The 24,570-nt window shown below is 44.5% G+C and overlaps 1 protein-coding gene across 17 annotated transcripts in view; it reads left to right on the plus strand.

Annotated features, from left to right (window-relative positions):
* akap13a (A-kinase anchoring protein 13a) overlaps positions 1 to 24,570 on the plus strand; it is a 52,254-nt gene that overhangs the window by 17,229 nt on the left and 10,455 nt on the right. For 16 of the 17 annotated variants that reach the window (XR_014122542.1, XR_014122543.1, XR_014122532.1 and 13 more), the window contains 25 exons: positions 56 to 150; positions 6,388 to 6,481; positions 8,538 to 8,653; positions 9,701 to 10,002; positions 10,387 to 10,434; positions 11,686 to 11,854; positions 12,441 to 12,543; positions 13,034 to 13,147; positions 13,860 to 13,902; positions 14,379 to 14,490; positions 15,806 to 15,968; positions 17,824 to 17,885; positions 17,989 to 18,055; positions 18,255 to 18,399; positions 18,640 to 18,746; positions 19,016 to 19,162; positions 19,648 to 19,898; positions 19,988 to 20,113; positions 20,299 to 20,416; positions 20,965 to 21,216; positions 22,245 to 22,321; positions 23,027 to 23,208; positions 23,404 to 23,486; positions 23,698 to 23,880; positions 24,112 to 24,264. Coding sequence is in view for 1 of the 17 variants with exons in the window: in XM_081709988.1 (XP_081566114.1) it covers positions 56 to 150; positions 6,388 to 6,481; positions 8,538 to 8,653; positions 9,701 to 10,002; positions 10,387 to 10,434; positions 11,686 to 11,854; positions 12,441 to 12,543; positions 13,034 to 13,147; positions 13,860 to 13,902; positions 14,379 to 14,490; positions 15,806 to 15,968; positions 17,824 to 17,885; positions 17,989 to 18,055; positions 18,255 to 18,399; positions 18,640 to 18,746; positions 19,016 to 19,162; positions 19,648 to 19,898; positions 19,988 to 20,113; positions 20,299 to 20,416; positions 20,965 to 21,216; positions 22,245 to 22,321; positions 23,027 to 23,208; positions 23,404 to 23,486; positions 23,698 to 23,880; positions 24,112 to 24,264 (3,312 nt within the window). In the remaining 16 variants the exon portion in view is untranslated. The remainder of the gene's footprint in view (positions 1 to 55; positions 151 to 6,387; positions 6,482 to 8,537; positions 8,654 to 9,700; positions 10,003 to 10,386; positions 10,435 to 11,685; positions 11,855 to 12,440; positions 12,544 to 13,033; positions 13,148 to 13,859; positions 13,903 to 14,378; positions 14,491 to 15,805; positions 15,969 to 17,823; positions 17,886 to 17,988; positions 18,056 to 18,254; positions 18,400 to 18,639; positions 18,747 to 19,015; positions 19,163 to 19,647; positions 19,899 to 19,987; positions 20,114 to 20,298; positions 20,417 to 20,964; positions 21,217 to 22,244; positions 22,322 to 23,026; positions 23,209 to 23,403; positions 23,487 to 23,697; positions 23,881 to 24,111; positions 24,265 to 24,570) is intronic. The other variant, XR_004775759.2, reaches the window with a different exon arrangement.

The following is a 24,570-nucleotide window of genomic DNA, read 5'->3' on the forward strand; positions in this document are numbered from 1 at the left end:
GCCTCTATTATCATGCTGTCTGATTGGCTGTGATGGTGCATGTTCATGTCCACAGGTCTCGTCACAGAGACAGATGTCCCTTTGGAAAATCAGGTGGACCTTCCAACAGAAACATGTCCTGATGTAAACAGCAGCAATGATGCTTCCATGGTGAGTATAATTTCTTTGAAATATTTTACATCGTATCTTGGATTTTCTTTATTGCAGTGTGTGCAGTGTGAACAGGAATCTTCTTGACAGAAAGGTCCCTCCTAAATCCAGGACACATTAGTCACAAAAGATTTGGGTGTGTGAGTGGTTTTTTTTTTTTTTTTTTTTTTTTTTTTTTTTTTTTTGTGGTCCTAAAGTATGCCTGGGAATTGTGACTCTCCCATCTATTTCCTACAGATATTTGAGTAGTGTGTTTTTTTTTGTTTTTTTTTGCCAAACACAATGCCTGCATGCTCATAACATCTTAGAAAGAATTCTCTTCCCAACAGAACACATACTCGATCAGCTGCCCAACAGAGGTGTATGCTAACGGCACTTCCAGATGGGGGCAGTGTTTGCCATTCTTGCCCTTCTTAAAAGAGTGTCCCTTTTCAGTTGAAGTGTCCCTTTTCCCCCCACTGATGCACTGTTTTGATTGGCTCCCCCTAGTGCTTCCTTTAAATTTTGTTCTGTATTCTACTTGTAGTCTGACAATAGTTAAAGATGTCTTAAAAAAACAATGGCTTTTTACTTGATGAGAATCTGTTGCATGAAGCCCCACATTCATTATAGAATTGTAACCTTCCAGGTTTAACTAGAATAAGTGGACACTATAATATGTTCTCAGCCCAAGCACTCTGTGAGGTTTGCTCTGCGTGTCGGTGCTTCTACACAGCAACGTTCCAGGGTTATATTTTGTTTATTTCATACGCTCTTTAGTGCTCACAGGAGAGGGAGCTGACTTCCAGAGTAAGAACAGCTTCTATTGTTGCTGCTTGCTCAGAGGAAGAGAGCTGGGTTTGAGCTACCATGTGAAGTAAGCAAGCAATGTGGAAGTGTTTACTTTTGAGAAAGGTCGAATTGGAGGGGGTTGGAGAGGGAAGGCAGATAACAGGAAACCATGTGGCTGTGGCTGTGGCTGTGGCTGTGTGTGTATGTGTGTGTGTATGTGTGTGTGTGTGTGTGTGTGTGTGTGTGTAATCCATGTGCACATTGCATATGTGTGAGGGCTTAGGGGAACACTGAAGCAGTGTAGTCTGTCAGTGTGTCAGAATGCCAGAGCTTGTGAGGTTTTTTTTAACATCTTTGCTGAGTTATATTATGTGGAAAGAACCAGTAAAGCTGCCTGGTAGGAATGGAAGGTTAATTAGCTTGCCTGTAAAAGTGGTGACCAAACCACTAATGCTTAGACAAAACTTTCACACTGTTCATGCTACAATTGATTCCTATTCTGTAAACATTTTGTAACACTGTTTGTTTCAAATTAATTCTGGTTTCAGAAACCTGCTTACGTGTTTTCTAATGTAAATGTTTTCGGAAATAGATATTTACCTTAAAATGGCAACTTTAAGTAACTGGCAGTTTTATGCTAATTGTCCAAAATATCTATAATCAGGTATTCTTCTTTTGACTAGGGTGAGAGGTTAGACACTAAATCAGGCTTTTCGACCATTCAAATGCACATGGCCATAAGACCTTTGTGCATCACTAAAACCTTAATCCTGGCTTCCCTTAGGAAGCCAGTGCTGTTTTGCTTGAGCTTGTAATTTTAATGTGATGACCTCGTGAGCAGCTGTTCATCTACAGCTCTCTCACTCTTTTACGCTCTCTCTCTCTCTCTCTCTCTCTCTCTCTCTCTCTCTCTCTCTCTCTCTCTCAGTGCTCGCTCTCTCTCTCTCTCTCTCTCTCTCTCTCTCTCTTTAAGTTCTTTCTGTTAAATTGCTTCAGATTTACCCCGCCGAGCCAAAGCTAAGATTTCTGCTTATTTCAGCTTTGTGGATTAGAAACAGATGGAAAAAGGGACCATAAGGTGTTGCCTTGTTTTGCGAACGCAGCAGGACTTCCTTTCCTATTTAGCTACAGAGGGAGTGCCTTGTTGTGTGTTTGTACATAACAAGTTCATCACCGTGCTCTCGTGGTCACTTTTGCCACTTGACGGGCATTTGGAAGCATCGGGTCAAACTAGGCTGGGCGCTAGCGGCCTGGCACACAGGCCACCCTTCCCTGCAGCTGGGGAACTGAGCTGGTAGGTGTGACTCAGGGAGAGGGAGCGAGGCGGCGTGAACATGGGCATCGGAGGCGGAGGAGAGAACAGCGCAAGAGGGTGAAGTGGAAGAATGGCAACCGTGCGACCGAGGGAGAAGAGGGGGAGTGGTGGGGAAGAAAGGCGCAGCGAGTGGAAGGGGCTGGCCCTTCACACAGATGTGAAAGATTAGGAGCTTCTCATTTTTCCAAAAAGGCTCTCACAGCAGGGACGTCGCTCACAAGGACCTCATGTTGGAAATAAGCGCCAATTTGCGGACAACGGTACGTTTTGCTGGAAGATGTACGAGCGGCATAAACGGCGGTACAGTTTGTGTGAAAGAGGAGGAGGAGCAGTGGATGTGGTGTTAATAAAGGTAAGGAGTGTCGGATAGTCCTGCGCTGCATTAACATTCCGTGCTTTAGCAGCACGGCAACTTTACCTTCATCCTATCACACTCTCTTGACAGTGGGACTTTTACGCTTAAATTCAAGTATTAATTCTCGTAACATCATAAGTATGCCCAGCAGAGAAATACCCCACAGTGAAAAGGAAAATTTTGGCTTGTTAGTACCACATGCAGGCCCTGTTGCTACCTCGGAGTCTTAAATAATGCTATCGACTGTAATCGTTTATGTTGTTGTTTAAGAAAATTGTAGGACTGTGATGAGGAGTGTCCAGTGGAATCATGCAGTGTGTTGATGTGTATATGTTTGTGCTGGTGTGTGGATGTGGGTTTGTTTGTGCAGGGTGGGGTTTGGCTTTGGCTGTGTAATGTGGTCCTCCAGGCTCAAGCCTGGGAACACACCACTGCTCAACTTCAGATTATGATGCTATAGCGGATATGATATAGAAATTGAGTCATTGACATGGCTGTTGTCATTCCCATGAGTAAAAGGTTTTCCAAAGATCTTATCATCTCATGACTTGGTCTGTATCCTTAGGAGAAATATCAGATATTTCAAATGATCTATAAGGGTCTTATTTTTTTTTACAGACATTAGCTGTTAATTTTATGAAGGATTCTTTTATTATTTTTGTCCATAAAAAGTCAAACTTTGTTTAATCAAAGTTAGGTTTGTTGTGACTTTCCTCTTAGAAGCTCAGATGCCTGTGGCTGAAATGAGAAGGTTGTGATGAACTGTTCTGTCAGTAGACATTCTTATTCATGGTTTTGAAAGTCTGCACCACTTAATGACTCCATAAGACCAGACGACTTTTTCACTTTACCTGGGCCACTGCCCTTCTGATATCCCAAAGTCTATGCTGTAACAATTGTGTGCGCACATGCGTGTGAGAGAGCGAGAGAGAGAGACTCCATAGGCAGAAGGGGTGAGGGTTGGCTGAATTTGGTGGCAGTCTGGGAACCAAAGTTTAAGTCCTAACGGTTTCCTTTGGCCCACGGCCTGGAGAGACTGATGGAAATGGGGCACTCGGCCAAGTGACTTCATACCACTGCACTTCAACTGAAATCGCTGTCCTCACACATTTACAACCAAGCTTGGGTACATCTCGAAATTGTTTCTGTATGAACATAGCAACTGTGCAGAAACAGTATGTGTTCAGCATGACCTATTAATTGATCAAAATGTCTTGACCTCCCCCTTTTACTTCACAGTGAGAGGAGCTTATAATTTTTAACCTTCTTTCCCAGGCTTTTGAACAAGGCATGCATCAAGGGCTGGTCTTAGGGCTCGTTTATTTTTAAACCGTGTGTTTTTATCGGGCACATTTTTGAATGTTGGGCTTCCGACCAAGCCTGCTGGCGCTGCCTTTCCCACTCACTCCCCTGGCCCTGCAAATATGCAGGCAGAGCAGAAGTGGTTCTGGTGAGGGACCTCAGGCCATATCTGGCATCATGCTGGGAAGTCAAGCCAAGCACTATGTGCTGAGGCCAGTGCTAAACCCAGTGCTTGGGAAGTGAGCAGCACGTGAACTGGAGAGCCTTCACCGGGTGGGTTTTGGAAAATGGCAGACATGGGATGAGCTTTTGCTGGTGTTTATACATCTAAGGGCAAATGTGTCATTAGTATGCCTGGAGATGTTATCCAGCCAGCTTTTATCTCCTTCAGGAGGATGCACATTTGCAGCTAAGCGTCTTTATGCATAGGGGTGATAACATGCATATAGTACCTGCATAGTCTTCAGGGTCATAGCTTTTATTTTGCATCACGGATATGTGCTATATATATATGTGTGTGTGTGTGGGGGGGGTGTCTATATGTATATGTATGTATAAATAAAAAGAAAGGAGGTGATGCATTTCCTGTACATGAAAAAAAATTACATTTTTAAAGTGAAAGAAAGTCATAGAAAGTATTCTATAGCTCATCTACCATGAACTGAAAGTGAAGTCACTGTAGGTGATTCATTCTTCCTTGTTGTCTTGCTGTTGATTTTAATCATTGAAGTGTTTGTATATACTTATGTATTTGCTTGTATTTGTGTTATATTAATACCCATTACAGTGGGAACTGCTTGGAGAGAAAGAGAACGAGAGCGTATGTGTGTGCGTGTGTGTGCATGCCTGTGTTTCAGCACTATGTAGCCTCTCTGGAGGGCCTTTGCGTGGGACAACAGGACTGTGTTCCCTGTCTAGGCTAGATTCTCAAAGACACACAGTGGCTACACAGTACACACACAGCCGGGAAGCTCCCATCAATAGGGCGTTGTGTATTATTAATTGGTTTAAAACTGTGTAGGACTGCTCTTTCTCCCTCTCTGTCTCTTTTTTACAAGCCCTAGTGGTGTAAACACAATTAGCCACTAACTAAAGGGAGAAATTTGACCTTCACTCAACCATCACATGCCTCAGGACACAGCAGAAATGATGTGATCAGGGCTGAACTCACTTCTCATGTAATTTGGATTTTGCTCACTCTCTCTCTTTCTCGCTCGCTCGTGCGCTCTCTCTCTCTCTCTCTCTCTCTTCTATGTCTCTCGTGTGCTCTCTCCCTCATAACTCCTTTTTCTTTTAGCTGGGTACCTAAACGTGTCCTTGCACTTGAAAAACCTGTTATAGGTTCTTTAACGAAATGCTGTTTGGTCATAACAAAGGCCATGGAGCTATGGTTTCCGACCAGGTGAATGTACAGTTGGCCTTTATAGCTGGTTATTGCCGAGGGAGCTTTATCCTCACCAGTTTTGTTTTGCTCAGAGTACCATCTGTAACATGAGAGCTGTATAAACATTACTAATGGAGAGCATGTATTCACTTTTATGTTGTTACTGGGAACAAATGTTGACACTGCTGTACAGTACATTAGCATGCTCCATTATTGCTTTCAAACTTGCTTTAACATGACTACTGCTGAATTACAGATTAGAATAAGCAGATAAATAGAATTTCCAGGTGTGGAAATTACTGCATTTTTTTAGTACATCTTTCATAAATGTGTGAAGAAAATGTGTTTCTCCATTCACATTGTTTTCTGTGTTATTAGCATTGCCTCCTGCTCACTGCTGTTAGTGTATTTGGCTAAGTTCACGTTTTAAGGAAAACCAATGACTGATTTCAGTCAGATTTATTCACCAAATATGCTGAAGCAATGGGCACACAATAATCCAAATCATGGCCTGTTTGTTTATTTGGCCTCTTGGTGAAAGGCCGCAGCTTTGTTTCTGATTGCTGCTGCTTTCTTTCATCCCCGAGAGGGTGTAAGGTGATGTGTGGCACGCAGCTGTTTTGGAGCTCTGGAATTATGGACCAATGAAAGTGCAAACTGAATTTAAGATCCTCGTGTGTACTGGTTGTGAGAGAGAGAGAGAGAGAGAGAGAGAGAGAGAGAGAGAGAGAGAGAGAGAGAGAGAGAGAGAGAGAGAGAGAGAGAGAGAGAGAGAGAGAGAGAGAGAGAGAGAGAGAGAGAGAGAGAGAGAGAGAGAGAGAGAGAGAGAGAGAGAGAACGGTGCGTGACTCTACCGACGCCACATGCTAAAGTGAACCTGCCTTCCGCTCTTCAGACCACGCACGTCACTTCAGCGGCAAAAACTAAACCAGGGCTTCTGAGGAATTGGGGACAGATATTTCATTATGAAGTCATGTCACTCTGGTGCCTTCTGCAGGGGACTAAGTTTGTGGTGGGGTGTGTCATTAGCGTGCAAACGGGCCTGCAATTTCCAGTCAGATGTTCTCGCATGCTGAACCATGACACTGTCTCTCTGCTTCCGCTTCCTAGATTCAGAGAGAGAGAAACTTTATGTTTCATGACTGCACCCAGGAGTCCAACAACAGTAAGGCCCAAGAGAAGAGACGTAACTCGGTGTGCACAGGTAATGGAGTTATTGAGTTTGTTTTGTCCCAGCCAGCACTGTCATATTAAATCAAGTTAACGCATAAATACTTGAGTACACATGCATCAAATGTATGAAATACAAAATACTCAGTGCCTGTGGTGTCTACTCTGTTGTTCTTGTTTTCTTACCAGCTTGGTAAACTGTACCGTGTCTGTCATAGACAGCATTGATTCATGGAGTCTTACACTGAGGGCGAAATGCAAAAGGGTTGAGAAAGAGCTAGTGATTACTTCCTGCAGCTGCTCTCTTCTACTTTCACATTTAAATAATGAATCTCCAGATGTTCCGATTCAGATGTCAGAGGCGGTCCTATTTTGATTTTGAAACACAGCACTGATTTTGTACTGTAATCGCGAGGGTTTTACTAGTCGAGTACCAGGTTGGGTTGTGTTCTCAGAAAATGGCATTCAAGTGTTAAACAGATGTATATTTACAGCATATCATGTAGAAACTTTGCAGCAAATCAAGTTTCCAAGCCAAAGCCATCGCTACACCTTCCTTAGCGATGAACGAATCCATGCTCACATGGTGCAGCCAAAACTCAACAGGGCCTGCTTATTAGCAAAACGGGAAGACGTTTTGCAGTCACCAGCATTGCAGCAGGGTGAGTCAGCTGTGACATGGGTGAATAGCAGGATGTGCTCGATGGGCCCTGAGATCTGCTGTCCAGGAGAATGATGTCATTGTGTGCGAGTACTCCAGCGTCGCCTGCTCCATGTAGGTCCTGCCCCTGTTTTGACTACAGATTGTGACATGACAGGACACGCGGCAGGATGTGGAATAGATAACTGGTCACCACGAGATAAAACTGTGTGTGTGAGAAAGGCAAAAAGGTTACATTTTCACATGCAAGTCAAGAAGTGAATTGCTGCCTTCGTCATCTTTGAAGAGAGCCATTTAAAGCCATGAGGACCTTTTTGTTGCTGGTCCACAACATTTCTTTCATCCCAGCTGGATTTCATGTGAAAGCGTTTCACTGTTTAAAATGATTTGTTGGTTGGTCATGTTCTTATGATGTCTTTTGATGGCAACTTTATGGATCAGATATATATGGATATGTACATATATGTTACCTACTGTATACTTTATAATGTGATGACCTTAGATGATAAACACTCCTTGATGCCATGTAGCAGTAGCAAAGAAAGGCAGCATTCGACACTTCTGAATGTCTTTTACAGCTCTGCAACAGGAAAAGCTTGTACATGGTAACAGCCCTACACTGTCTCTGTCTGCTGGGCTTTTAGTTAGCAGAGTGCTGCTATAATGGTGGGGGTGGCTCGGGTGCTGTTTGAGGTTTCAGCGTTAAACCTCAGATCAGTGCTGAAAGTCAACGTTTCCCTCCAATCACAGTGTTTCTGAGCAACAGCAGAAGGACCCATGGTCAGCGGACAGCTGTGGTGGGGACTGGAATAGCCCCTCCCCCTTTCCCCCCACATCATGACATCTGTGTTGTGAGCAACAGCTGACAAAACTCACATTCTCCTGCCAGGTGCTCCTATGCCTGCTCCTAAGCCCAGAGACCAAGCGTGTTCCTTTAGACTTGAACCAAGTAGCAGTTTGGCGCATCTGTTGATTTAAATTCTGAAGAGGGGTGATTCAGGTTTGAGACACGAGCTAGAACTTATTTGAGGTTTCCCCCTCTCACATGATAGAAGGTAGAAGAGTTACAGCTATGACATTACCGATAAGGACACAAACGATCTAACAAAGAATTATCTCGCAGAATTATCTGTGTTATCTGGGTTCTATTAAGTAACTTTGCATTTTTGCTTAAGCTTCTCTTACTGTGATTTCTCCAAACCCAGTCATAGAAATGGGTGCAAAAGCCTGTTTAGGTTCCACTAGGCCTGCTTTTTATGCACCTGTTTATGCACCTGTGCGAATTTGTGGACTTTTTTTTTTTCTTTTTTTGAGAAAACATGAGAAGTGAGAAGCGAAAGTAGCTGAAGTAAGTGTGTGTGTGCGCGTGCGTGCGTGCGTGTGTGTGTGTGTGTGTGTGTGTGTGTGTGCGCGCGTGTGTGTGATACAGAGAGTCCGCGGTTGCCAGCCCAAGGCAGTACAGGCAGTGCCACAGTCCGAGACTCTGGCAGTGACACAGATGGCTTCATCAGCACAGACACAGGAGAAGACAACATCTTCAGGAAGGTGAGACAGAGCAACAGATGACCACTTTCTGTTCAGTCCTTCAAAAATGATCAATTAGAATTTAAATTGAGACTTTGATATATCTTATTCAAACTGAAATTCATAGCTGTGCCTAGTCATTTATTTTGGGTCTCTGTGATCTTTGTCTTTTTTCTTTACAATGAACTTGCTATTACTAGGCAGGATATCTCCAGGGGTTTTGTCAGTTAAGGTCATGTGATCACGATGGTTATAATTTTTCCTGTTCTATGTGAAGTCCTTACGCCATACATACAGACATACACTCATGTCGCACACATTCGGTGTATCGTTACTGTGGCACATGAATGGAAAGCTTTCATCCCCCAGAGCAAACACAGAAAGCTCTATGTGTGGGTTAGAGGCACAGGGCCCAGACCGCCTCCTCTCCCAAACTACTGCAGCAGAGCACAATGGGCTGAGCAAAGCCTCACACCCAACACCTTGGGATTATTCCGAATATTATGTATATCTGATTGTGTGTTTGGGTGTGAGTTGATCGCTAATAACTGTAAGAAACTTCTTCCCCATAGTCCTCATTTCTCTGAGGACCCACCCACTCACATTGTCTCTGGGGGTACAGGGGAGTGTCAGGCCCTGTCCTGTTCTTTTTTTTCCTTTTGCACCACTTAGTTTATTAAACTATTATTATGCATCAAAGTGATGAACGTCATGTGCCACAGTGTTTGTGATGGGTCCAGGCATTTAACATCCTCCTATCGCTGGTCATATCTTCGAAATTGTACATGCAAATGTGCTAAGACAAATTCATATTGTAGCTAAAACTAGAGATGTCTTGTCATTTTAAAATCCTACCCTGCCGTGGACAGAAGAGAAATGACCTTTAATAACTAATGTAACGGTATGACATTTGACATGGAGACTGTTTTTGCTGCTTGTAATTTCTGAGCAAGTCCAGCCTTGACATTTGCTCTCACTGCCATGTCAGGGGAATCCCTGCTCCGTGAGCTGCATCTCTGCGCCCTCTCTGTCAACCTGACACTCTCTGTCTCTCTGTCGTCCCCTCAGGAAGAGGAGGTGGTAGGCGCAGGCAACCCCGCCAGTGAGGTGTCTGCCTCCTGCTCCTCCACGGACAACGCGGCCATCCTGGGCCCTCCGATCTCCTCCGCTGAGAGCTCCAAGGAGGCACAGCGGGTGGATGGTTTTGCGGCGGCGGTAGACGCGGACGAGGAGGCCAAGGACCGGCTGACGGAGGTGCCCCTGTGTTCCTCCCTGCTCCACTCCAGCAGGCGCTCGCAATCACCCTTCCGGCGCCACAGCTGGGAGCCGGGGATAAACTGGGGGGCCGGTGGAGACATGAGCCAGCGCAGGTGAGCACGTGAAGTTTCTGGGTCTGTGTGAGCAGCAAACGCATAAGTTGATGTGCAAGCGGGCTCGACAGAAAGCCTCACGAAAACTTGGTTGGCAGTGTAGTCCATGCGAAGTGGAAGGGACACAGAGTGCCCTCCGGTGAAGGGACTTTCATCCAAGGAGACATCTTACAGTTTCTTTTTCATGTCCACTGTTTTCCCTCGTTTCCTTTCTCATGTTTAAATAACGACATAACGCATAAAATGTCTAGTTGTAACGAAGTCTAGTTGTACTGTGCCATTGCTCATGTGGGCCCTCTGTTCTCGTGTTGGGAAGTAGTGGGACTGACTCAGAGAAGTTCTGCTTCTCATCTTTCATATCTGCCTTCATTTTTCCATTTCCAGTTCTGTACGGAGTGCTGGGAACCCAAAGCCTGTCTTTCACAGAAGAAGGTATTACCCCTTTAACAGTCTTCTTATTCATTCTTCTGTAACTCATTGAAAATCTGGGCTTTGCTTTCTAAAGTTCTTGGGCAGTGACTTGTGCAGTCGTTCTTCTCCATGCTCATTCCAAAGTTTTTATTCCACTAGTCTCTATTCACTTCCCTTCCCTGTAGATCATAACTAGTGTCTACTCATTATGAGTTGAGTTCCTTAATGATACCCTGTGTTCTTCTCTAATGGGTTGGTTCATCTATGTCCTCAGTCACAGCTTCACCTGCTATGCCACTGACTCCCACTTCAGTTGTGACCTGGACGAGATTAGTCAGCTCCTCGTGTATTGTGTGTTTGAGGGGGAGGGTGGTTTGTTTGTTTTTGTGTGTGTGCTGCAATTTCAGTCAAAGAGCCAGCCCCTTGACTTGTGCACAAAAGCTTTTGCATTATGCGGTGCATCACCTCCTTTGTGTGTGAGATGAGAGGTGTTCTTTTTGTAGTGATTAAGTCTCCTTCGATTTAACTCAGCTGAGTTCCTGCTCAAGCTAGCCTGCTCAGAGAAAATAAATTATAGAGTCATCTGTGTTTGCCTGCATGGGATTTTAAACAACATGACTAACATCATCACTGTAACTTCTCCCGATGTCAAGTAAGTACATCTTTTAAGGAGACCTGGGTCAATTAAACATTTAGACTACTGCTTTATTAATGTGGTACAGTAAGTAGATGATCAGTCAGTACTTGGTCAATATTCTCAGTTTTTAGTTGCTTGTTTTCAGTGTAGGTTTTATGCTATCATCAGTACCAGTCACTGCTGCCTTTTGAGACTTGAGAAGTCGCTGCTGTTTCCACTGTGGTGTGAAAATGTCGCCAGCCAATTTGTGCAGGGCCAGTCTCTGAGCCACAGCTTAGCTTCACAGTTCTGAGTTGCAAGCAGTGTCGTATTGCTGCTTGAAGGATGTGCGTCATGCCATTCTCCTTCTCACTGACAAGTTCCCAGCATTGCCTTCTGACTGCACGCAAGTTGCCAAGCTGCCACCTTGCATGGCAGTAACTGCGGCCATCGGGACAGTCAGATTTTTAATTTTTTTTCCAGCTTAGTATTGGCGCCCGTTTCCTCCACGCTCGTCTTGTCTGCAGCTCGGAGCAGGAGCTGACGCAGCTAGCCTTTGGCCGAGCTGAATGCATGCGGACGCCTGGGCGGAGGGCCCAGGGAAGCAGGGATTTATTTTGGACATTTAGGAGTGACCTGCTCCTGTGCTCTGGCAGTTACAGTCTGGAGGGCCTGGCAGCAGAGCAGGATGATGGGAAAGGATGGCAGCCCCAGCGGTGGGGGCCGTCCCAGGGCCAGCGGGGCGAGCGCAGGGGCTCCCACGTGTCTCTCCCAGAGGAAGGGCCAGAGTCAGACCAAGGAGAGCACCACTGCCTTGATGATCAGGTAAGTCTGCAGACTACATGTCAGGGAGGACCTTTCCCACAGTTTAGGGTTGTCCTGCTCTTATGAATGTGCCTCAACGTCTCAGCATCTTCATAATTTATCTGAGGAGAGATGAATCCCATGTTGAGAAGCAAGAAAACCCGTGGCTATTCCCTGAGCTTCCAGAATCGGATGTTCCTGCCTCATCGTAGGTTGTAGGGTGGAGAGCCTCTCCTTTAAAACAGAGAGGGTGTTGCACAAACAAGCAATTGAGAAAAACATCACTTTTCATGTATTTTTACATTTTCAATTATTTTTAAACATAAATATAAAGAATTCTTCCAAGAAAAGTACACTTGTAAAAACAAAGTGCAGTGTTATTTCACACAACTTTATTTACATCTCATACAAGCAGATTGCCCCCTTTTGTTCCACTGCACTTGCATGACTAGTTAGGAGAAAGTAAATGAATATGGTCTTTCTAAAGTAGATGCCTTTTCAAAAAGGCCAGGCAAATTGGTCTACAGCTCTAACCATTTTCACCCATGAGATCCTGGAAATCCAAACCTGAGGCATAAATGTCTTTTTTTCAATTACCAATTTGTAGAAACTGAGGCGATATCTGCCAGTAAGACGCAGCGGTCAATCCATGACTCTCCCCCTCCAAGCGTCTGTTTCCATGCTGGCCATCAGCCAGAGGGACATAGATGGTAAGTTACATTGCCAGATTCCTGCTGTTTCTCCCTGAGATGTGCTTATCTATTGTTGCCCTTATTGTGGGGTGTTGCAGACTGCTACAGGCCCCAGGCCAAACTTCAACATTTTCAGAACCTGTCAAGTAGCCCTTGCTGTCTATGTATCTATTGCATATGGGCTTGAAGGGCAAAACTAACCATAGACCAGCAGAGTTATTTTTGATAGATATGATTTGAGGGTCAATAGTGCGTAGACAGTAAGCACCAATATTCAGTTATTGACTTTTCTCCCTGATCAACGTAGACCCAAGTATACAAATAAACAGACTTAGAAATTTGCTTCCCCCCCCCCCATCCTTTTAGCAAAGCCCAATTTCTCCTCCCTGTCTTTGACACTCCTGTCCCTTCGGAGCATAACCAGACCCCTTCCGTTCTGTGGGTTGCTGAGCTCTGTTCTGGTATCTCTTGTGCCCCCGACTGACTCCACCCCTCCACTCGTCAGTAGGAAGGAATCGGCGAAAGAGGCGGATCTCTTTTGTCTTCAACATCTCTTCAGTGCTCCAAAAATATAAAACTGATTTTGCCACGAATTCATCAAGTGATAAGGAGGACTCTATAAGTAAGTCGCAGCAGTACAGCCTCGGTAGCTGTCCAAAATTCCCACATAGATGCTACTACATCTCTACCTGTAGTACAGTAGCTTTGTTTGAGGCCGGATAGTTCTTGTGAGAATGAGGCTCAGAATGAAAGATTTGTTATGGTCTGAACAGTTTGGAACATCACCTTAAAACCCAGTGCACCAACAAAAGCACTATTTTTGAACCCAACGGTGTTATTTTAGTCCTTTCAAAATTCCACGGTGTTATTTGGGTCAGAGATCAACCCTTACTGAAATGTCTACAATATTTTTCCATCTCCATGGCTGAGTTGCTAGCAACAGAACCCTGCCAACTTTCTCCACTTTGTCTTCTTCTCGAACGATTTGTCCCAAAGCCCCTGAATCACCCTGTGCTGGCGTGACTGAAAGACTGAGAGTCTGTGGTTTTCATATTTGGAATATGCTTCTCCCTGGCTTCCGTTGACTTTTATACGAAAGACGTTAGGATTTTTTTTCAATGTTTTGCATCCTCTCGTAGCTACATAGAAGCACACTTAGAGGTCTAGCGCTCCAAAATATTTTCCATTTAGAAGGAATACCTCAACCAAAAATTGCCAAAAGTACGTAATATTAAATGAAAATGGGGCTATTCATTATCAATCATATTTTGGTGTGAAATGTTTATTTAATAAGTGAAATTCTACTTCATTATTGTGCTGCTTGTGTCTTTAAGGTTTGAGGTCCTATGCTAGCACTTCAAGTTCTCTGGGCTACAGGTGAGAAGTCCTTGTGTTTTCAAACACAAATATGAATTGGAATTCAAAAGAATCTTTTAACCTTAAAAAAATCATTTTTAATGAGATCCTTTAAGGTTCCGTTTACCACAAGCTCTCTCGTGGGCAAGCTCTGTGTTCGACCCATTCTTATGTATGCTTGCCAAATGCATTTGGCAGATTTATGTGCGTATTGCTGGACCAAGGTCAAAACCAAGCTCATGAGGTGCAATAGAATTTGCTGCTGGCTCTATAAGCACTGCACAGCCCAAAATGGTTGCTTAACAAATTCCTGTGTATTTTTGTAGCATAATATTATAGTATAATACATAATAATAGTACCTGTGATATTTTGCATGAATCTACCATCTATTACCGTGCACGTTGTGCTACAGTGCTTTAGGCTACAAGCAAAGGTTGGAAAATGTGTAGCAGTATTATTGATCTCAATACTGAGATATGACCTTTACTTTCTTCAGTATCACAGAAGAGGAGCCCGGCCCTTTAAAAGAGGGGTTTGAAGGAAAGAGCGGAACCAAAATGAGCCGCACCTTCAGTTACCTGAAGAGTAAAATGTACAAGAAAACCAGGGTATGTCAATACCTAGGCGCTAATCACTCATTCACTGAGACCGAATGCTTCATGAACACGCTCTGCCTCTGCTCTGGAGGAGGTGAAGCAGGAAGAAGAGGCGCAGCACGAGCCGTGGCTCAGAGCTCGGCCTGGAAAAGTCCTACACTTTTAGCACTTCCTCTCCGAAGGTTACCATGTCAGGCTGCTCCTAGAAGTCAAGCCGACTCCCAACACGACCTCTTTTTTTACTGATGCACATTTAGCTCAAAGCCTCCGCGCCGAGAAAAAAAAAAAAAAAAACCCCATGCTGACGGCTTCTTATTGCAGAGTCAGTCAGTTCTTTGCGTACTCCCACCACATTCGCGACTGCTCTTTGGTAACGATTTGGCGGGCCCTACACCACCACTTTGGGGGTGGGGGGGGGGCTGTGGCTGCTCTGTCTCGAAATGACTGAAGGGGAGGGGTGACTGTACCTCCTGCTGTTAGCCCATCACTTCCCCTCTTCTGAGCGTCAGGCTGTGCCTCGTCTCGCCTCACACTGTAGGCGAGCCTCCCAGGGCTCATGGTCCCTTCCGTTATGCTAACTTACAGAAAACTCTTTGTGCATGGTCGCTACCTCAAGGTACCTGGCTTAAACAGAGAAGAGGTAGGACGACTCTGTTTATTAGGCATGGCTTTAGCGAATTGACATTAGACGCTGAATTTGGTTTCATGCAGTAGGTTGTCATTATTACTTGGTGTAAAGGCCAGTAGTAGCGGGCTGTGTTGTTGCCTTAAATATTTAACTAATTTGTTGTGTGTGTGTGTGTGTGTGTGTGTGTGTGTGTGTAGACTTATTACAGTGGAATGCATTTTCCTGTTTGTTGGGAGGCCTAATTAACACCTTGTTAACAGTCATGTCATGAGATATGATGGTACAAATTTGACGCTCATTTAAGAAAGCTGTTTGCACTGCCACCTTTGTAGTTGAAAACAGGAAGCCGGCAATAGGGGAACTTGTACTGGTTACACTTTTTATGTCTCACAATTGAATGTATCTGAATGCAAAATGTTTCCATTCTGTTATTATACTGCTTGCTGATTTTTACTAAATATGAGATGATGAGGAGGTAATCACTGATAAAAGATGAAACATTTTGCTTTGGTCTGTGAAGGTTAGGGTGCTATGTTTTCACAACCCAGTCCTTTTGTACTTCATACTGCAACAGAATGTTATGCAAAACGTCTACATGGTTAACAGCCATGAGTGTGTTCCTAGTGTTCTCAATGTATTTGAAGCCTGTGAAGTAACTGCACCGTCCCTCTGTCTTGCCACACACACTCACCCAAACAGGAAAAAGACAAAGAGAAGAACAGGGAAAAAGACAGAGAAGCTAAGGACCGGGAGAAGAAGGCAGTGAGCGGACATCTGTTCAGCTCAGTGACGTTGTCCCATACAGCTTCTTGTCAACACTGCAACAAACCCCTCAGCACTAAAGATGCTGTCAGCTGCACAAGTAAGAGCTCCTCAAAGCCCTGTCACATCTTAAAAGCCCAGAGTTGGGGCCACTGCATGACGCTGATATACGCTCAGCAGAGGATGTCCAAGCCCCCCCCGCAGTTTACGCTTAACTTTAACGTCCCTGCTCCAGCTGATCGAGGCCTTCAAGCAATCTATGCATATGAGAAACAGGTGTGATGGAAGTAAGCTCTGCAGGGCAGAAGATCTCCAGCATCTGGGTCAGCACAACGGTGGGACCAGCAGGAGCAAACATAGCCTTACGCTCCGTGCAGTACTATTAGTGCTACAGGCGCCATTTGAATTGCATGTGGCTTGGGCAACATTGTATTATGAGGACACAGTGTCTAGTGTATCCTTGATATATTAAAATACACTCTTCTCACTGCATGCTGATAGGAACCATGGTGTGATGATGTCTTGCTTCTTGTTGTTTGTGTTTCCTGATGGCTATAGTGGCTGATTTGTAAAAAAAATTATTATTTTATTTTTTTTGTAGAAACATTTATGTGACCCAGTGGATATAGCTGACTGCTGCAAAGCAGGCCATTTAAGACTGGATATTGAAACTACAGCTGCCCTATTTATGTAACACCCTGCTAAGAATAGGCAAGCCTATCAAAGTGCTCATGCACGGTCCCCCTTTGCCCACGTTACACTTTGACTTTGAGCCATGGTAAGGAATGACGAGGTGTTCCTTGTCATGTAGCACCTAGCCTGTAGTCATTTCACAATACAGCTTTGTTGCATAACACTTGAAGCCTTTTTGGTAACTTCCCATTTGACTTCCCCATGGACCAGTCAAAGTGAAATGCATTTCATTTAAAGATGCTATTCTTTATTTTCTTCTTTATTCGTAGCTCCTAGTGCAGTAGTTTGGCCATTACGAGTCAGTAAAGTGTTAAAAAGCTTTATCTGTCTGTCCTAGTTTTTAAACAATAACTGATTATTTTGTTTCTCAACAGTTAATTTTCCATAGCCAAAAGGTCTTGGGCCAAAAGGTCCTGGTTGTATTGAATGTCTCCTGCCTTACACATGGTCTAACCAGGATATTGTTTGCCAAAATTATTCCTTGCCAACTCAAATCTAGTGAAGAGAACTGAGGACCCACAGAGCTGATTGTCCAGTGAACTGCTGTTACTGAGTTTGCTGTGTTAGATATATGAATATATATATGAATATATAAATATTCTTGCTTTACTGCTGTGCTGTCTGTTTAATTTGAATACCTGAAAGATTATGCTCGGTGTTCATCGCTGACGTATGTAGTGAAAATCATATTTGTAGTTTCAGAATCCCAGTAATATTACTTAACAGCAGTCATACAAATGGAACCTTTGAAACTAACAGCACGTTACATGGGTTATACAGTGTAATTTTCTAAATGTTGCAATACCAGATGATCCTTCGCAATAACTAGCTGACGATGTAGCTGTTTCCGTCAAATTCCTGCCATTTGGAAAAAGCTCTTGTGGGTTCTAGCTGTGGTATCATTTCTTGGTATCATTTCTTGGTAGAGTTTCCAGGCTGGCATTATCCTTACCACTTTGAAACTGGCCCAATATAGCCAAGCCAAACATTATGATTTAAGCAAATGACTCCTATTAAACCCTTCAGACTGAAAGAGAGTGTCATTTTACATACTCATGCAATGCTCATTTTTATGAACACTGATCCGTGGTCATATTTGGGTGTTTTTGTTCCATGGCATGAGTGCACTGGGTAGGAACTAGCTGACTAGTGGAGTCACCCCTGCGCTTAATCCAAGACACTTGTCATGGAGTGACTGCTAAATACCCAGGGCTATCTGTCCATGAATGACTGACGGTACAAAGTACTGATCTTTTTTTCAGGTTGCAATGTGTGTGTTCACAAGAGCTGCAGGGATAACATTCCTGTGTGTCCCAAGGGAAAGGTAGAAGTTGTTTGCCTTATCGGTGATTTTGTAATCTAATCTAGATCAATTTTCTAATTTTCTCAAGTTTTTATGATAAATTTTGTCTTTGTTGTTCTTCTAGATTCAAAAACAACAGTTAGTCATCCCAGAGTTAACCACTATGCCAGGAGTTACTTTAAGAGTGAAAAGTAGGTTAGATTTCATCCACTCAATGTGGCACCATACACAATTACATTTTAAACACAGATGATTGCATTTTTAACATAACTGTGTATGTGTGTGTGTGTGTGTGTGTGTGTGTGTGTGTGTGTGTGTGTGTGTGTGTGTGTGTGTGTGTGTGTGTGTGTGTGTGTGTGTGTGTGTGTGTGTCTGCGGATATTGTTTTAGATTCAGCACCACGGGAAAGGCCTTGGTCGGCCATCTTGTCTCCTGATGACCAACATTTGGGGGTTGCTCCTCGTAGACACACAAGCATCATGCCTTTCAACAGCAGTAACCTCTCCAAAAGCATGTCAATCAGCAACATAGCAGTGTGAGTTCTTGTTGTCCTTTCACTTTCTTCCACTGAAACATGATTGCAAGGTTGTGGAACTCAGTATCGGAAACGGGAAGGTCTGGTGAACTCCTGAGAGTCTCTAGTTAGGTACTGGATCTGCGTAATTAAGCCCTTTGTGCATATTTGCACAATTATTGGCATACCTTTTAGCATTAGCTGTTAACATATAGGAGTTAAGAATTAACCGGTATTAACTGTATCCTTGTCTTCCTCTAGATTTGATGACATGTCCATAAAGGGTCTGAGGTATCTGTCGCAGTCCACTGACTCTTTGCACAAAGTCAGCAAGGTCGTTGAGTCCACAGAGTCTCTGATAGATGAAGGTGAGCTGCTTCATTCCCCCCCGACTAGCCGTGGATCTGTTTCTGCTTCCCAGAGCTTCCTCTTATCTGCCCAACAGCTGGCAAGCAGGTGCAGACTTCAAACGAGTCCATGCCTGAAATCCGCTAGCCCAGCCCGCAGACTGGAACGGGCTGCAAGTTCTCACGGACATTTGGTGTTTGTTCCGGACTCACTATGGCGAGCTTTATCCTACACACTAATTGGACTGGACTTCCACGTTTTGGTTTTGTTTGCCTTTTTTATTGTGTAGGGACGGAGATGATCGACGGACAGCTGATGGGAGAGTTTGAGGCAGAAACCAAAGAACTGGAGGCCGACTCCTGGAGCTTCACCACGGATAAGAAATACCTAAAGAAGCTCCGGAAGGACGTCATCAAGAGACAAGATGTCATTTATGGTAGGGTCACTCAAGGCTAAAGCCATTTGCTAATGTTCAGTTTGAGACCTGTTAATCTTCAACTGACCCTTGAACCTCTTGAGAAGCACATCTTCATGTGATGATGGTGGAGTGGTAGGAGTGGTGGTATGAGTTTAGTCTCGCAGAAAAGATTGTGTCGACCAAAACGTCCTACTCATGGATATTTTTCTTCATCAGACTCCAGTTAACAAGGATTCTGTTTAAATGCGGACAAAATCAGACCTTTAATGTCTCCTACTGACATGAAGCTCAGATTTATTTGCAGTATTACTTCCTCTTTTTTTAGCTCCTGTCTTGACCCAGTTTTTTATGGCCATAATGCAAAAGGTAATTTTATGGCCATAATGCAACAGAGCAAACTAGATCAACAATGAGCTATTATCACAAGGACTCTCATTCTCTCTCTCTCTCTCTCTCTCTCTCTCTCTCTCTCTCTCTCTCTCCCCCCCCCCCTCCCCTTCCAGAGCTGATCCAGACAGAGATGCACCATCTGCGGACGCTGCGGATCATGGCGGACGTGTACAGCAAGGGCCTGCTGAAGGAAGTGCAGCTGGAGATGCAGACAGTGGAGAAGATGTTCCCCGTGCTGGACGACCTTCTGGAGCTCCACACACTCTTTTTCAACAGCCTCCTGGATAGGAGGAGGGAGGCTAGGCAGGAGGGCGCAGATGACTGCATCGTCATCCACAGGATCGGGGATGTCCTGGTCAGCCAGGTGAGCAGAGACGGGAGTGTAGGCGAGCGGCATACACGCATGCGCTCGGGGCTCTGTAGGTCCTAATTAGCCTCTGTGGCATGTTTTAGTTCTCTGGGTCTAACGCTGAAAGCATGAAGAAGGTGTACGGCAAGTTCTGTAGCCGACACAGCGAGGCAGTGAACTTATACAAGGAGCTGCATGCCAAAGACAAGCGCTTCCAGGCCTTCATCAGGGTAATACATCCACTCTTTTACTGTTTATTTATTTATTTATTTATTTATTTAGTTCGTTTTGTTTTTAATGTAACAAAACAAAAAAATGAATGGTCTCTGTTAGATGTGCTTGTCTCTGTTACATGTGGTCTGTTAGCTATGTGCCGGTTAGACATCCCCCAAACTGTTGTGACCCAAACTTTCAGAAAAAGATGAGCAGCAGTGTGGTGCGACGGCTCAGCATCCCAGAGTGCATCCTGCTCGTCACGCAGCGAATAACCAAGTACCCTGTCTTGATGCAGAGGATCCTCCAGCACACGAAAGGTTAGCCTCCCCGGCAAGGCACGGCACCCCCCTGCCCCCCCGGAAGACAGCCAGGCCGGCCCGCGCATCTGGAGCTTTTAACCCCGAGAGCCCACTCACCCTAGCTGTGTTTAGAGAGAGCAGCGGTATTTCTCCTTGTGTAAACAGCCGCGCCTTACGGACAGCCCTGCCACTGTCCAAATGAGGAGGCGCACGTGTATTCACCGCAACACCGGCCAACTGCTGCTGTAGCTTAAGCAGGACAGCTGAAAGGGTTTTTGGACGGGTTCCCGACTCACCACGAAACGAAAGTGGTGCGAGGTTCAAAAGACCAAGCTTAGCCAATGCAGTGCACTCACTTCCAAGGGCAACGTGAAAGATGCATGTTTTTATTAAAAGGGAGCTTATCCTTTTCAAAACATTTTTGAAATGAAATGTGAAAGTTGGTTGCTTGCAGGGGTTTTTGATCATTCCCCTTGTGGTGTGCGTGTGCGTGCGTGCGTGTGTGTGTATGTATGTGTGTGTATATGTGTGCGTCTGTCTGTCTGTCTGTGTACATACATTTATAGACCATGAAGAGGACTTTGAGGACCTGACACAGGCTCTGCATCTCGTCAAAGAGGTCATCGCCGCTGTGGACAGGAAGGTGAATGAGCATGAGAAGAAGAGGAGACTAAAAGAGATCTACAGCCGGACAGATGGCAAGTCCATCATGCGCATGAAGAGCGGTCAGATGTTTGCTCGAGAAGATCTCATAAGAGGCAGGAAGCTCCTTCACGATGGCCCGCTACAGCTGAAGAACTCGGCAGGCAGGCTAAAGGGTAAAATCTTCAGCCAAGTTCCCTCGCCTCGCTTTAGCTGTGGGCTAAAAAACATAAACGTTCTGCCTAAAAATACATAAAGATCCTTAAAATGTTTAAATAAAAGAAGCAATTGTCATACCGTTTATCAATTCTATACAATAGTTTGCTCCAACTGCAAATTATTATAGGTTTTATTAACTTGAATGCAAACCTCAGCAAAAGTCACTGTATGCTGAAAAAAAAACATTAGCAGTTGATTTAAATTTGATAGAGAATAACTAATAACTTCTGGAACAATGTCTTTTGAACAAAAGAGTCAAAGGTGGAATTATTTAGTAACGATGCCAGATACCACGTCTGAGACGTCCACTGGAACCGAAACCGCTCCTGTATTCTGTAACGAGTGGCAGTTGGAGCATTATGGTCTAAAGCTGTTATGCTATTTCTGGATCTGCGCAGCTTGGAACTTAAGAATATAACGCCAAATGTCCAAAAATCTAAAGCCAGGGCGAGAATAGCATCAGAATCGAGCCTTGCACCAGGAAAAAAAAAACAAAACACAAAAAGCACAAAAAAAGGATAAAAAAGAAAAAGGTTGTGAAGTAGCTTAGTTGAAGCGCAGTTAAAAATTTGTTTGAAAAGCTGTTCTACAGCAGTTGGGGTGAACTTCAGAGAAGTGCCCTAGACATTACAGTCTATAGAGGAATGTATGAGAAGTCCCTCACAGTCAGCGTAGAAGACTGATTTACAGTTAGAAATGCTTAACTTATTGCCAAATGAAACAAATGCAGCCAAAGACTACATTTCTGCTGATATTTGTTGAATTAATGAATGCTGAATTGCAATGAAGTACAGACATCCTGTTAAATACAGAGCCATTCAGACAGGGTACATATGCAAACTACCTAATATGTGCGATTCCTTCAGAATCTTATGGTCGGAAGTTATATTTTTATTACATCCAATTTTTTTTAATCGGTGCAATAGGTTGAATGAATTATTACTGTCTGTTATATGGTGAGTGTTTATCGTTTCTCTTGCAACAGATGTTCAGGCACTGTTGCTTACTGACGTGCTGGTGTTCCTGCAAGAGAAGGACCAGAAATATGTCTTCGCTTCTCTGGTGTGTCAAGTTTTTTTTTTTTGTGTGTGTGTGTGTGTGTGTGTGTGTGTGTGTAGTTTTTCACAAGAATTATTAGGTTACGACGCCCTGTTTCAACGTTTGTATGTTATATGGCTTAGCACGTTATTTTAAAACACAAACTCAGGCTGCTGCTTTCTGACTAAGGAAGCTCACTTGGTATGGCTCTTGGCAGACTTGTGGCAGTCCAGCTGTTATACAAGCTTGTGCTATGTTTTCTTTTTCATGCCTCTGTCAGCTGCAGTTATATTTTTTAGAGCATCAGTGTATCTGCCAGAATTGCTCATTATAAATTTGCCTTGGAATTTGCCCTGTTGCCCCTTGCCTGTCAGAGTGAATGCACTGAAAGTCGGATTACTTTTACAAAAATTTTAAATAAAAAAGAAACTTTTGATCAGAAATATTTCTCTCAATGTATAAATGACCACATTCTACAATTCTAAAGGTTTATTCTAATTCTCACATGAAGTCCCATGTTGCAAACATGCTCTTATACTGAATGGAAGTGCTGTTATTGCATGTTCTTATTTATTTGTTTGAACCTTTTCCTTTATTCCTCTCTGTCTCTCAACGCTGCCCCTCCTTGGTTCCGCCCACCCCTGCTCTGCCCATCTTCATCCATTCATTTCCTCTCTCCCTCTCCCTCTCCCTCTCCCTCTCTCCCGTGCTTGCCGGGCGCCCTTCCAGGACCAGCGCGCCACTGTCATCTCCCTCCAGAAGCTGATTGTCAGAGAGGTGGCTAACGAGGACCGCGGCCTTTTCCTCATCACGGCGGGAATCAAGCACCCCGAGATGGTGGAGGTTCACGCCACGTCGCGGGAGGAGCGCAACACCTGGATGAAGCTCCTCCAGGGTGCCATGCACTCCATGTAAGTGCCTCCTACTCCCAGCCAGCTCTCCCGCAGGTGACAAACCTTTGAACCGCTCTGACTAGCTAAGGAGAACACTCCTGTGGGGTGCTCCTGCATAGGCTAAGATGACCACGGGGTCGGCAAAAGGCACTGCGCGGGAAAAGCGGAAGGCGGCAAAATGCTTAGCAAACCTGTTTTGGCTGATTTGTGCAGAGAAAAGGACGACGACGAAGGGATCCCCAGTGAGACAGAGGAGGATAAGAAGCTTCTGGAGTCCAAAGCCAAAGAAATGAGAGGTGAGAGTGGCAGTGCTGAGCAGTCCCACGAGTTATCTGAAGGAGACATTTACGATTCTACTGTTGCTTTCCCTTTTAGCAGTTCTGCAGTTCTGAAGTTTGAATTTTAAAGGGACTTCATCATCGCCCCCCCCCCCCCAATCTTTCCTTCTCTCTCTCTCTCTCTCTCTCCCTCCCTCTCTCTCTCTCTCTCTCCCTCTCTTTGCCCCAGACATGCTCCAGAGGAAGGATGATCAGATCTTGGCTCTGCTGCAGGAGAAGATGAAGCTTTTCCATGATATGTGTGAGTATGGCTCCACCGACGATGCCGGCTTATCCATCAAGATGCTCTTCAGGGCCTGCAGTGACGAGACACCCAAAGGAGAAACCCTCATGAAGGACGCTATTAGAGAAGGTGACTAACTTAAAGAGGAACCGTTATATTTTACTCACCTATATTATGTATTCACTTCTGAATTTTTTGTTGGTTGTGGTTTTTTGTTTGTTTGTTTGTTTTTTGACCACAGCCTAAGGCTTCATTAGCTCTCATTTCCACCACCAAATGACCCACAGGAGTCTTTGGTAATTCACTTAACATAATGCGGTTAGTGATGTGCGTGCCTGTGTGGGTTTGTGCGTGTGGCAGTGGAGATGTTGCAGACCTTGGTGAACAGCAGCCTGGGTGGGGCGATGGGTCAACAGGTGGATGGCGGAGTGGGCACTGCCGCCTCCGTATGCCTGCCTCGCCGTGCCGACACCTTCGGGGGCTTCGACAGCCACCAGATGAACACCTCAAAAAGTGAGCCTCCGTTTCGCTGCCGTTCTGCTTCCACTGCACTTTAATTTACCGCACAAATGACTGTAATACCCGTCATATGCCAGAACTAGTGTTACTACAATTACTACAACGCATAAATGCAAAAATGGATTTTAAAAATAATTGGGAACCATTTAGCGAGCTATGCCATGACACCATTGTTAAGATGTAGGGCTGATGACTCAGTGGTGACCTCGAGGCTCGCAGTAGACAATGATGCAAAGACCTGTGACAGCACGCTTCAACAGCTACATTTAAATGGCTTTTTCCCCTTCAGCATAGCATCTG

This window comes from Electrophorus electricus, chromosome 3, assembly GCF_041902795.1.
Source record: "Electrophorus electricus isolate QZ-2024a chromosome 3, ASM4190279v1, whole genome shotgun sequence".
NCBI lineage: Eukaryota > Metazoa > Chordata > Actinopteri > Gymnotiformes > Gymnotidae > Electrophorus > Electrophorus electricus.